This window comes from Carcharhinus amblyrhynchos, chromosome 7 (genome assembly GCF_965287045.1).
Source record: "Carcharhinus amblyrhynchos chromosome 7, sCarAmb.v2.hapA, whole genome shotgun sequence".
NCBI classification, from domain to species: domain Eukaryota; kingdom Metazoa; phylum Chordata; class Chondrichthyes; order Carcharhiniformes; family Carcharhinidae; genus Carcharhinus; species Carcharhinus amblyrhynchos.
Genome location: NC_137330.1, coordinates 46740144 through 46753963, shown reverse-complemented (window position 1 = coordinate 46753963; position 13820 = coordinate 46740144). Strand labels below are relative to the sequence as shown.

The 13820-nt window shown below is 41.6% G+C and overlaps 1 protein-coding gene across 2 annotated transcripts in view; it reads right to left on the bottom strand.

The window, feature by feature from the left end:
- The window catches only part of LOC145345446 (uncharacterized), a 43691-nt gene that overhangs the window by 11537 nt on the left and 18334 nt on the right, over positions 1–13820 (bottom strand). For both annotated transcript variants that reach the window (XM_080193258.1, XM_080193259.1), the window contains exons 3-8: positions 13281–13403; positions 11336–11458; positions 8243–8365; positions 6993–7115; positions 5191–5313; positions 3368–3490 (exon numbers count right to left, since the gene is read on the bottom strand). In XM_080193258.1, the coding sequence (XP_080049384.1) occupies positions 3368–3490; positions 5191–5313; positions 6993–7115; positions 8243–8365; positions 11336–11458; positions 13281–13403 (738 nt within the window). The remainder of the gene's footprint in view (positions 1–3367; positions 3491–5190; positions 5314–6992; positions 7116–8242; positions 8366–11335; positions 11459–13280; positions 13404–13820) is intronic.

Genomic DNA, 13820 nt, shown 5'->3' with positions numbered 1-13820 from the left:
GTGCCTGGAACTTGCTGCCAGGGGAGGTAGTGGAAGCAGATACGATTCTGACTTTTAAGGGTCTTCTTGACGAATACATGAATAGGATGGGAATGGAGTGATATGGTCCCTGGAAAGGTAGGGAGTTTTAGTTCATCTGGGCAGCCGAAGGGCCTGTTCCTGCGCTGTAATTTTGTTTGTTTTTGTTCTTTTGGGTAAAGCTACCACCAGTGACCTGAGAAGATGGTGGTGGAACATCTTCAGGATTCTTTGTACATTTGAGTTATGCAGTGGGGTAGATCAGGGGACATCTATAACCAATTATGCAGAGAGTTAGAAGATGCTCTCCATTTTTGGCTCCATTCTCAACATATTTATTTTTGAATAAGGTGTTCCTAGACTGTTCTTAGATGACTTGGTGGTCACGGCTGCAGGCAACTTCAAAAGCAGCTAAGTGCTTTCAATTCATCTTTTGTGTAAACACTGCTGCTAGGAACAGGGGATGGGGGATGCGGGGGAAAGTAAGTACGTAAGAAGCATTCAACTGTAAAAGGAAAGATCAATAAAATAAAGCTAACCACATATGCTGTCTAAAATCATTGAGCTGTCAGTCAAAAGAAAGTTAAAAGGAATTGATGGAAATTGAATGGAAACAAGAGTTTGAAGGGATTTCAAAGGTTGTGAACTTTCTAGGAAGGCCCAGAGAGTTGAAAAAGTGCTCTGTTAATGAAATGGAGTTGAGTGAGTAGGTGTGGAGAAGAGAATCCCCACTTGTGAAAGTGACTGACTGATGGGGGTCTTCTCACATTTGCAACTTCTGAGAGAGAGAAAGGGGCATCACTTCTGCTGAATGAAATACTGCTGGGATTTTGAAGCCTGTCAGCTGTCCAGGGGGCATAGCAATCTAAGTGACCAGGTCACCTCAAGTATTCATAATTGACACTCAGGAATGATCATGTTGTTCAGTGTGATGCCTGAAATCACCATGCCAGGAGTCTCTAGGTTTCCAAGGGGCCATCTAGCCAGTAGATCCCCATCCCAGGGGTTATTGCTAAGCTCAACACTTTGCCCCAGCCCAAGCTCATAAAACACCATGACCCTTGAGGGACCCTCTCTCTTTAACCAGGCAGCAGCAGAGGAGCACATGGGCACTGGACGTATCTCCTTGGCTCCTTGAGGGATCCAACAAACCAAGCCAAGTTGTCACTGCCAGGGTGTAAATGTTAGGGGGTAGTAAAAGGCTGGCATTTCCAAGGAGGAGGGAGGATGAGAGGGGCTCAGGGAAGTGAATCAGGTCATCCTCATGACTGCGTGGTGTGGGGGAGGGGAGCGTGGGGGAGGGGCAGAGAGGATGTTCCTCTTTATCGAGGGCTGGGGTTCTCCCTAGTCATTGGGTGGTCATCATCTCCATTGTAGGGGTAAGAAGGCCTCTCTATGAACACAAAGATCGGGCTTCCCTTTAGAAAGGGCACCCAGATCTGTGAACAGCCAAACCGACTGTTTAACGCACCATTTCAATGTTTAGGATGGGTGAATTCCACCTCGCAGCTGCTGCTCTAATGCCAGAGGAAAGCTCTCCAGTTTTCTCACCAGCATGGGCAATTAGAGCCAAATTCAGGTGAATCGCCCCCAGCAATTTCCACCTTGATGTATTGTTTCATGATTTCATCCCATGCACTGAAGTGAGTTTAGGAGACATTCACTCAGATATTCTAATGAACTGGTGCCGAGGTGTTACAGATTTTTCTGGAAATCCAAGTTGTCATACAACATACAATTTCAGATTGGAATTATGCATAGTGATGGTAGAGGTTCCAACACTTCTCATTCACTTGATTGGGCAATAATCTCTCTCACTCTTACAATCTGCTAGTGGCGTGTGTTGAAATGAGTTACAGGCTGATACTCCACCTGTTTGGCTGCATTATGAACCTTGGCCATCAAATTCTGGAGTGGGACTTGATCTCAAAGTTTCTAACTCAGTGGGTGGGATGCATATCTAATGTGCTGTAAGACCTTCCCATCCTATTGAGTAAAGCACCTTCAATTTGAAATTACATACCCATGAGAGATTTATTCATATTTTTATAAACAATTTAATCAATTTTCAACATTACCATTGAGAGTAAGAGCAAGAAACTTAGTCAGTATCTGGTGGGACTGTTAAGTGACCTGTGGAAATTTGGTTACCAAATGAGTTAATGGTATGTGTCTTACATGAGCAGATTTTCTGATCCTCGTTCAACATAAAACTGGGATGACACTGGCAGTAATATGATGTCATGCTCATTCATATCTGTTCACAGTCATAGAATCCCTAGAGGGCAGAAGGAGGCCATTCGGCCCACTGGGCCTGCACCAACAACAATCTCACCCAGGCCCTATCCACAGAACCCCAAATATTTACACCACTAGTGCCCCTAACACTAAGGGGCAAATTAGCACGGCCAATCCACCTAACCTGCACATCTTTGGACTGTGGGAGGAAACTGAAGCACCCAGAGGAAACCCACGCAGACACAGGAAGAATGTGCAAACACCATACAGACAGTCAACCAAGTCCAGAATTGAACCCAGGTCACTGGAGCTATGAGGCAGCAGTGCCAACTGCTTTGCCAGCTTGTTGCCAGTCATAGTTTCCAATGGAGCAGGTATCTTTACCTGAAATATTTGATTACATTTGTTATACCTTTTCCTTAAAAATTGATGGAGCTAAACAGTCTAACATTCATTGTTGTATTTTAAAAGTAGCAAAAATCAAAAACTAAATGTTAATATATTTTGTGCAAAGCTATTAAAAATACTTAATATGGATGAAGTGGAAAAAGCTACCACTGTATCCTGAGAAGATGGCATGGGACGTCTTAGTGGGTCATGTATTTGTACATGTGAGTTACCTGTGAGACTACACCAGAGAACATTCAGAACCAACCACATAGCTTGACTAGAGTTATATGAAACTCTCCATCTTTCGTTCCTCTGTCAACACATTCCTTTTTAACTAAGCTGTTTTTAATCTGTGCATAGTTGACACTGTGACTAATTTTGTTTGGCAACATATCCCTGAAGTGCCATGGAATGTATACCACATTAGAGATGCTATATAATGCAAGTTGTTGCTAATTTTGAATATTGATATTGTGCTGGATATGTGAACTTATTTCAGCCAAATATGGTAATTTCCATCTTGATATACTGTTTCATGATTCCTCCCATGCCTCCATGTAGAATGAGAAGATTTTCAATGCATGTTGTGGACTGGTGCAAACGATAGTGATGTAGAGGCTCCAACTCTTTTCTGATCATTATCTAAGCAAAAGTTTCTGTATTTGGCAGGATTGATAAGTGGCCTGTAGAAATTTGGTTAAAGAATGCATAAGTGTCTTACGTGAGCAGGTTTTCTGGTCTTCGTTCAATGTAAAACCAGGACGGCACCGACAGTAATATGATGTTGCTGTGCTCACACATATGTGCTCACAGTCATGGTTTCCAACAGCACACATGTCTGCAGCTGAAACAGTTGAGAAAATTCATTATATCTCTTCCTTAAAATGTAGTAAACAAGAAAACCTAAATTCATTACTGCATTTTCATGGTAGCAACAATCACAAAGTAAATGTTAATATATTTCATGCAAAGCTATTAAAAATATTTAATGTGGATGAAATGGCAAAGTTACCTCTGTGTGCTGTGAAGATGGTGTTGGGATGACTTAGTGGGTCATATATTTGTACAAATGAGTTGCTTGCGAGACTACACCAAAGGTCAGTCAGAACAAATCATGTAGCTTGACTAGAGTTAAATGAAGCTGTCCATCTTTAGTTTCTCTTTCAACATATTCTTTTTCGACTAAGCTGTTTTTAACTTGTTCATAGGTGACACTGTGGGCCCGATTTTATCATTTTCATTTGAAGCGCAGAATCTGGGCGCAATTCAGATCTGATTTGGAAACCTGTTCCCACACGCCCCCATTAGCACTTGGCCTGAAAAAAAGTAGCGGGTCTGAATTGCACTGTGGGCAGGGCTTAGCTTGCCTGATCAGAGCTCTGAACTGTGCATGTGCAGTTAGAAAAAAATTTGGAAAAGCACGCCCGTGTCAGATCCCTCCTGGGCCGCAAAAAGCAGAGAAAGCGGCCCAGGAGCAAAGAGCGGGAGCGATGGACCCCACAGACATCATCCCCACCCCCACAACATAATTTTCCCCCTTATCCACCCACCCCTGCCCCGCTATCAGACCGAGCACAACCCCGTGCCCCCTTCCCCTCCATTGATCGTCTGCAGAGTGGCAGCGGATCCCCTGCCACCCACGACCCCCACCCCCGGCCCCCCACCAGAGTGCCATCTTGCCTCCCCTCCCCCCCACCAGAGATACATCTGACCCACCTCTTCCTCCCCCCCCTCCCCAACCCCCTCTCCAGAGAATGATGTGGCCCACTTCCCCCCACTCTCCCCAGTCAGACAACAATTGGGCCTCCCTCCGCCCCCTCCCAACCCCCACCTCCAGACAATGATCTGATTCAGAGACCCATTGGAAGCTGCAGCGCTTGAAACAGGCTTTTATTTAGCATGTCCATTTCGGCTTGATTCCAGATTGGCAAATGTGATGGTAAAGGGGGAAATGCTGATAAAGTTGGGTGTGCAACCCACTAATTCAATTTAAATGCATGCAAATACATTTAAATTGTCATTGCACCCGTTTTAGGCATGAATCGGATTGTGGCTATTCCTGGGCCTCAGTAAAGTGGGCGTCTGTGCAGACTCGGGCGATGATCATGCTAATGGCCTCATGCCTGACTTTACCAAGTTTTCACGTCCGCAATAGTAAAATTGGACCCTGTGACTAATTTTGATTGGCAACACACCTCTGAAGTGCCATGGAATGTATACCATGTTAGAGGCGCTATATAATGCAAGTTGTTGCTAATTTTGAATATTGATATTGTGCTGGATATGTGAACTTATTTCAGCCAAATATGGTAATTTCCACTTTGATATACTGTTTCATGATTTCCTCCCATGCACTGAAGTAAAATGAGAAGATTTTCAATGCATGTGGTGGACTGGCACAAAAGTTAGTGATGTGGAGGCTCCAACTCTTTTCCCATCATTATCTAAGCAAATCTAAGCAAAAATTTCTGTTAGTATTTGGCAGGATTGATAAGTGGCCTGTGGAAATTTGGTTAAAGAATGTGTAAATGGTAAGTGTTTTACCTGAGCAGGTTTTCTGGTCTTCGTTCAATGTAAAACCAGGACGGCACCGGCAGTAATATGATGTTGCTGTGCTCACACATATGTGCTCACAGTCATGGTTTCCAGCAGCGCACATATCCGCAACTGAAATAGTTGAGAAAATTTATTATACCTTTTCCTTAAAATATAGTGAACAAGAAAACTTAATTTCATTACTGCATTTTCATGGTAGCAACAATAATAAAGTAAATGTTAATATATTTCATGCAAAGCATTTAAAAATATTTAATGTGGATAAAGTGGCAAAAGTTACCTCCATGCGCTGTGAAGATGGTGGTGGGATGACTTAGTGGGTCATATATCTGTACAAATGAGTTGCTTGCAAGACTACACCAAAGGTCAGTCAGAACCAACCATGTAGCTTGACTAGAGTTAAATGAAGCTGTCCACCTTTGGTTCCTCTTTCAACATATTCTTTTTTGACTAAGTTGTTTTTAACTTGTTCATAGGTGACACTGTGGGCCCGATTTTACCATTTTCATTCTAAGTGCTGAATCTGGGCGCAATTCAAATCCGACTTGGAAACCTGTTCCCAGACACCCCCATTAGCACTTGGCCTGAAAAAAAATTGTGGGTCTGAATTGTGCTGTGGGCAGGGCTTGGCTTGCCTGATCAGAGCTCTGAACTGCTCATGCGGGGTTAGAAAAGAATTTGGAAAAGCATGCCCTTGTCACAGCATTCCCAGGCCGTAAAAAGCAGAGGAAGCAGCTCACGAGCAAAAAGCAGGAGCAATGGATCCCACAAACATCATCCCCACCCCCTTATCACACACCCCACCCCGCTACCCAGACCAATCACGATCCCCTGTCCCCTTCCCCTCCATCGATCGCCCGCAGAGTGGCAGCGGACTCCTCTGCAACGTCCCCATCCCCCTCAGCAGAGATCCATCTGGACTCCTCCCCCCCCAACAGAGATATATCTGATCCGCCTCTCTCCTCCACCCCCCCACCCAGAGGTACATCTGACCCACCTCTTCCTCCTCCCCAGTCCCTCATCAGAGGATGATCTGGCCTGCCTCTCTCCCCCCACCAATCAGACAACGATCTAAGTCAGAGAGCCGTTGGAAGCTCTGAACTCACACCTTCAGCAGCTGGAGTACCTGAAACAGACTTTTATTCAGCATGTTCATTTCAGCCCAATTCCAGATTGGCAAATGCAGTGGTAAAGAGGGAAATGCTGATGAAGTTGGGCGGGCAGTTCATTAATTCAATTTAAATGCACGCAAAGGCATTTAAATCTCCATTGCACCTGTTTCGGGCATGAATCGGATCATGGCTATTCCTGGGTAAATTGGGCATTTGTGCGGACGAGGGCACAGATCACGTTAATGGCCTCACGCCTGTCTTTATTATGTTTTCGTGCCTGCAATGGTAAAATTGGGCCCTGTGACTAATTTTATTTGGCAACACACCTCTGAAGTGCCATGGAACATATTACCATGTTAAAGGTGCTATATAAAGGTGCTATACAATACGAGTTGTTGCTATTTTTGAATATTGGTATTGTGCTGAGTATGTGAACTTGTGTCAGCCAAATATAATAATTTCCACCTTGACGTTCTGTTTCATGATTTCCTCCCATGCACTGAAGGAAAATGAGATTTTCAATGCATGTTGTGGATTGGTGCTGTAGTTAGTGATGGTAGAGGCTCCAACGATTTTCCCAAGACTTGGCTAAGCAATAATTTCTGTTAGTATTTGGTGGGATTGTTAAGTGGCCTGTGGAAATTTGGTTAAAGAATGCAATGATGATAAATGTCTTACGTGAGCAGGTTTTCTGGTCCTCGTTCAATATATAACCAGGACGGCACCGGCAGTAATATGATGTTGCCGTGCTCACACATATGTGCTCACAGTCATGGTTTCCAACAGCACACATATCGGCAGCTGAAATATTTAATTAAATGTAATGTAATTTTTATGAAGAAAAACAACCTAAAATTAATCACGGTACTTTAATGGTAGCAATAATGAAAAACACAAAACATCTTTCATGCAAAGCAATTGAAAATATTTAATGTCGATGAGGTGTGAATAGCTACAAATGGTGTCCCAAGAAGGCAGTGATGGGCCATTTTGGGGATTATTTACACAACTGAGTTACTTGGGAAGATCAGAAGGCATTTAAATCCAACAATGTCATGCTTGACTAGATATAATGAAGCTCTCCATCTTTGTCTTCTCCTTCAAGCACTCCTTCAAATTTACCTTGTTGGCCAACATTTGGTCACTGTCCTAATATGTTCTTGTGCGACTTGGTTTGCGAATGCTCTTGTAAACAGTTTGGGATGTATTACTACATTAGTGTTGCTATACAAATGCAAGTTATTATTGTTGAGTATAGGTATTCTGCCGGATATGTGAACTTCATAATGTCAACTAGAGATGTTTCTTTTCATTTTGAAGGATTTGTCCTATTATTCCCCACCATGCACCGAAGTGAAGTTAGGCAATTTTTCACTGAGATTTGCTATAGTAGAAAATACAATACATTTGGAATTATGAGTTATTCATTATCCTTTTTATAAATCAAATCAAATGATTTTCAACATCAGCAGTGAGAGGAAGAATAACTTCCAATAAAATGTTAAGTGTGAAAGGCTGTAGAGGGCAGTGAGTTACCTGGATAACAAAATGTCAAAGACAATGGGCAGGGTTCTCTGGCCATTCACACTAGTGGGATTCTCTGGTCCTGCTGCAGTGATCAGAGATTTGGCTGAGCACTAAATTCTCCGTCCCCACTGACAGCGGCAATGGGATGTGATCGGCAGGAGACTTCAGGCCAATGTGTTCTGAAACTGGTAGAATATCATTTGCTATTAATAGAAATGTTGATTTGTAAATTGAACCACTAGTTTCAGTAGGAATCAGAATAATAATTCCTGCATTGACTTTCAACTTGGAATCAAAGATCGTAATATCCAGACTGATGCAACAATTCACAAGGCATGGATGGTATTTGGTGGTTGTGACTATTAAATTCTGGACAGGTAACACAACGGTTACTGGCTTACGTGAGCATGTTTTCTGGTCCTCATTCAGTACAAAACCTGGACGGCATCTGCAGTAATAAGATGTTGCTGTGCTCTCACATATTTGCTCACAGTCATGGTTTCCAGCGGCGCACATATCATTGCCTGAAATATGTTATTCAAATTAATGTATATTATCCATAAAAGCTGGTGAAGCAACACACCCTAAACCTGTATTTTAATGGCGATTAACACCCCAACACAAATGCTAGCATTGTCCAGATATAATGTTTTTTATTATAATTTAATGCAGGTAATGGGAACAAAGATATGATTCATGCCCTGAAAAAGTGGTGGACCTCCTTAGAGATTATTTGTAAAACTGAGTTACTTGCTAAGCTATTTCAGAGGGCATTAAAATCGATTAGATAGTGTTTAATTCAAATTAAATAAAGCTCTTTACTATTTACTCTTCCTTCAAAATGCCTTCCATTTTACCAAGCTTTTGGCCAACTACCTACTTTTTTATGTAGCTCAATAACAAATTTTATATGATAACGCTCCTGTGAGACACCTAGTGACATACTGTTAAAGGTGCTATGTAATTGCAAGTTGCATAGTTGAATATTGGTATTGTGCTGAGTATTTGAACTTCATCTGGAGCTGTTTTGAAAAAAAATCGATTCACTATTTCCTCCCATGCACTGAAGTGAAATCAGGGAATCTTCACTGGAATATATTGCTATTATATAATGCACAATATGGAATTATATACCTCTGAATGAATTGGTAACATTTTTATGAATCAATTTAATTGATCTCCAACATTGACAATGAGAGGAAGAACAAAAGTCAACATGATAAATTACAGAATAGTGACTACTGCCTCAATTTCAAAATATCAGTGCAAATGTGCCCTAGAACTACTAGTCATTCCTAGTATCAGGAATGTTGAGTCGATTTATAAAGTGAACTAACTAGTTTTATTAGGAATCAGAACAGCAGTTTCAGTATTTACTTGCAATCCATGAATCAGTTAATTACAGCATCAGGGCCGCTACAGGAATTCAGAAGATATGGATTTGATGACTTTATTAGTGTTTGGTGAGTGTGGTAAATGGGGTGACATGCCGAGGTTTGAACAGAGAACAAGTTCGAAAATAAAAGAAAGATACAATATGAAAGAAAGTACAACATAATAAATCTATGTCCATAGCACCAAAACTTGTTTATTCCCAACTATATTGTCACAAGAATTGTGAAGATAACATTTAACCTATCTCACTCACTCTCCTGTTTTGGTCCATGTAAAGGAAGCACTTACCTTTTTTGATCTTCCCTATTGGCTCCAGATCCATAAAATAGCAAAGATGCCATTCTAATAGCCCAAATGAGAGAATGGGATCTGTTCTATTGTTTCTATTAGTGTGAAAGCTAATTTAAAGTTTTATATTTCTTAACATTTTCCTGTGTTAGGACCTCAAGTATTCTTCCTGGACATTATTACAGGAAGTATCTAGAAATATATTCTCCTCTTTGGACAATCCATCCAACTTATTTTTAGTCTATAACCTATTAGCAATTTTAACAAATATCATACCTACACTCATAAGTGACAACAAAGAAAGAGACAAAGGCAACCAAATTAATTTGCCCCAGGGTCTGTAGTTTGTGACATGGGGTCTGTAATTTGTGGCATGCCTATGCCCTTTCTGATCTCCATGGATAAGAATTAAAACATGTCCACCTGCCTCAGCTGAATGATTTTTATGTAAATTCCTACAATTACAGGTTGCTTTCTTCTGCCAACGATCTTTGTGCACACAGGATGCGATGCCACATTGCTGCGGACAGATAACTTGCTCCTCTTAAAGAAGGTTTTGCCTCAAAGAAAAGCTATGGGGATGGGGGTGAAAACTACGGGGGCCATTGCTCCCGCTTTTCACTCCAGGCCGCTTTATTTGCTTTTTGCGGCCCAGGAGCGATGTGACAGCGGCGTGATTTTCAATTTTTTTTTCTAACTGTGCGTGCGCAGTTCAGAGTTCCTATTACTTTGGGTGTGCTCAGCCCTGTCCATAGCGATTTTTTTCAGGCTAAGTATGTATGCCTGAAAGCAGATTTCCAAGTCGGATCTGAATTGTGCCCAGATTCAGCATTTAGAATGAAAATGGTAAAATCAGGCCCATGATCTGATACTTGCAGCCTCCAGCTCAGACAGTGGCATTACACTTAGTTTAGAAAGGGATTAGCAAATAGTGAGTCACTGGGCATGAGTGACTCATGCATTGACTCTGTGACTTCAGTGACTCTGCATGCATTGCAGAGGATTCATGAACACGTTGGTGGACAGCACACAGGACAGCATTGATAGACATGCGCATCAAGATACTGGGTGCATTGTTTGCCAGACAGCCTTCTGTTACAGTTAAAGAACATAGAAGAATCCTGTTGTAACTTGACAGATGGCACGGTGCAGAGCTTGCCTTCTCCACAGCCTCTGCTTCATCCGCCTGTGGTGCTGCAGAAGAGGGACTGCTGCAGCTGCCCTTATAGCCTTTGTAAGGACAGGTCATCTATTGTTCTGACAACCCTGTGAAGATGCAGCAACACTCTGGCAAATGCACCGAAATATCTTCAAAAACAGCCCAGAGTACTTTTGGATGCTTTCCAATAGAAAAGGTTCCAAACATTTAGCTCACCTGCAAAAGGTGCTGGTCCTTTAACTAATGTTGCAATGGGCCCAACCTTGTTTTTTCCCCTTTGTTTTCTTTCAGGAGTGGACAATATAGGTGTTGCCAGGACTGCATTGCTCAAAGCTGGAAATCCAGCGTCACATCAGTAGGTTGGGCTGTGTGACATCAGGATAACTGCGATTGAATGTATTCTGGTGAACACAACAGCCTGCTACCAAATCATTGAAGAATAGTACACAGTGCAGTCTGTGTAGCACCATGAGAAGTGGCACTACATGAATGAATTTTGCAGCAAAAATCTATGCAACAGAATGAATGGTGATGATTGTTTTCAAATTGTAAGCACAAAGCAATGGCTTTTATCACCCACAACCAACTACGATCCTACAAGAAAATCCATGTTCAACATAACGTGGCAAATCCTTAATGGCAAGTGGCTTACGTGAGCAGGTTTTCTGGTCTTCGTTCAATCTAAAGCCTGGACGACACTTGCACTGAAAGCCCGTTGTAGTGTTCACGCAAATTTGTTCACAGTCATGGTTCCCAGAGGCGCATGCATTCTCACCTAAAATATTTCATCAAAATTAATGTATATCATCCATAAGATTCTATGAAGAAAAGCAACTTGAAATTCATTGATGTATTTTAATCGTGACAATAATCACAAACTATTAATATTGGCCATATGAAGTTTAGTTGACGTCAACATTAATAATGCGAGGAAGAGCACAAGAATAAATGTGAAAGGGCGGAGAGAATAGTAAATGTTACCTGGGTAACAAGATATCAAAGATATCAAACATTGTCCACAAGTTTTGAAACTTGTGGACAATGATTCCCAGTTTTCAGGAATGCTGCACTGGTTTGCAAACTGAACAACTCAGCTTTTTAGAAATCAGTTACAGCAGTTCCAATATTTTCTTCTAACCCTTGAGTGAGTGGATTGTAATCCAGACTGGTGCAGGAATACAGAAGACATGGATTTGATGACTTTATTACTATTTGGTGAGTATGTCAAGCGGAATGGCTTAGACAAAGAAAACTTAGCAAAATAAAAGTTGCACAAAAATAAAGACAACAAAATAAATCTCTACCTATAACTCTGGTAACTGATGTATTATCAGTTATATTAACACAAGAAGATAGAAATGAGAAGGAATAACATTTAACCCATCTCACTCGCCCTATTCCTTTGGTCACATAAAGGGCACACTCAATTATTTGCATCTTTCCTACTGACACCAGTTTCATAAAACAGCAGATGACCCAGTGAGAAATTTAATGGGAAAGCGGGATCTGTTATACTTATTCTATCAATATGAAATCAGAAGTGTTGTTTTATACTTCTTGATTTTTCTCTGGAGTGGAACATTAAATAACTATCGGGATGTATCTAAAAATACATTGGGCTGAATGATGAAGTCCTGTGGCCAAGCAAAAAGTGTGAGCTGATTCTTTTTGGACTAGCAACAGGACCCTGGTGGCATATGTGAGGACTAGGGGGCACAGCCTCAAGATAAAGGGGAGGCGGTTTAGAACGGAGTTGAGGAGGAACTTCTTCACTCAAAGGGTGGTGAATCTCTGGAATTCTCTGCCCGTTGAAGTGGTGGACGCTGCCTCGCTAAATATTTTTAAGAAGCGGGTTGATGGGTTCTTGATAAGAGAGGGGATTAAGGGTTATGGGGAGAGGGCGGGAAAGTGGAACTGAGCCACAACAGATCAGCCATGATCTTATTGAATGGCGGGGCAGGCTCGAGGGGCTAGATGGCCTACTCCTGCTCCTATTTCTTATGTTCTTATGTTAAACACTGGTGGCATTGTCCCTGCACAGTTGGCCTTTATTTCCAGGAGGCTGGGGGTGGTGTCCCATGGAACATGGTGTGCCTATCAGAGAGGGCCCCCCATGACCTGCCAGAGTTCTCTCAACTTGGACAAGATGCTTGCGAATGCTGGAAGTGATCCTTAATTGGTCTCTCAGTGAGCCACAGGGCTGCTAATCTTCCCATTGGTAGCAATATGGCATAGCAGTGGAGAGACGATATGCTCCCCTCCTGATTTGCTTACCCTCCACCTCCCAGCTTGTTGCGAATGATCTGGGAAAGCTCAGCCCATTTTCTTTGGGAAATTCATTCAATATCTTTTTAGTGTAAAACCTATTGGCAAATAGAACCTACCAAATCAGTACCTATGCTCGTGGTACAGATACAAAAAGGTTATTAAATCTTGCCAAGAACTGTGAAAAGAGAAAAGAATGTTTGCTAATGATTTTCATCGGGACTAAGGCATGTTCATTCCACCCACTACCAGCTATAACCTCTCAGATTTTCATAAAATGGCTAAGCACCACCCCCCCCCCCCCCCCCCCGGCCCTGTAATAAGTAGCTTACGTGAGCAGGTTTTCTTGTCTTCATTCAATATAAAACCAGGACGGCATCTGCAGTAATAGGATGTTGTAGTGCTCACACATATTTGCTGACAATCGTGGTTTCCAATGGCACACATATCCACACCTGAAACAGATATTTTTTAAAGGCTTTGACAGCAACATTAGATGAAAAATAATCTATATTAAAAACACTGATAACACAAATAAATTTCTTATTGGTATATCAACAATAAATGTGATATATGAAATCAGTATTATGTAGCTCTTACGAGTAATATGTTAATCAGGGCTCTTAGGTCAGCCAATTACACTATTCACTGTAAATTTGAACAAATGCACGCACAATCTCCTTTTAATGTAAGTATAAATAAATAAACAACAATGTGCTCTCACCACATTCCCCTTGTATGGATAATACATTCAATAATATTTTAGCAAAAGGGATCTATCATTTTTCACTGATACTTTGTAGGTACAACATTGTTAAAATGATGCTATAATGGGAAATGTCAGTTTTCATTTATTTATATTCTATCTATTC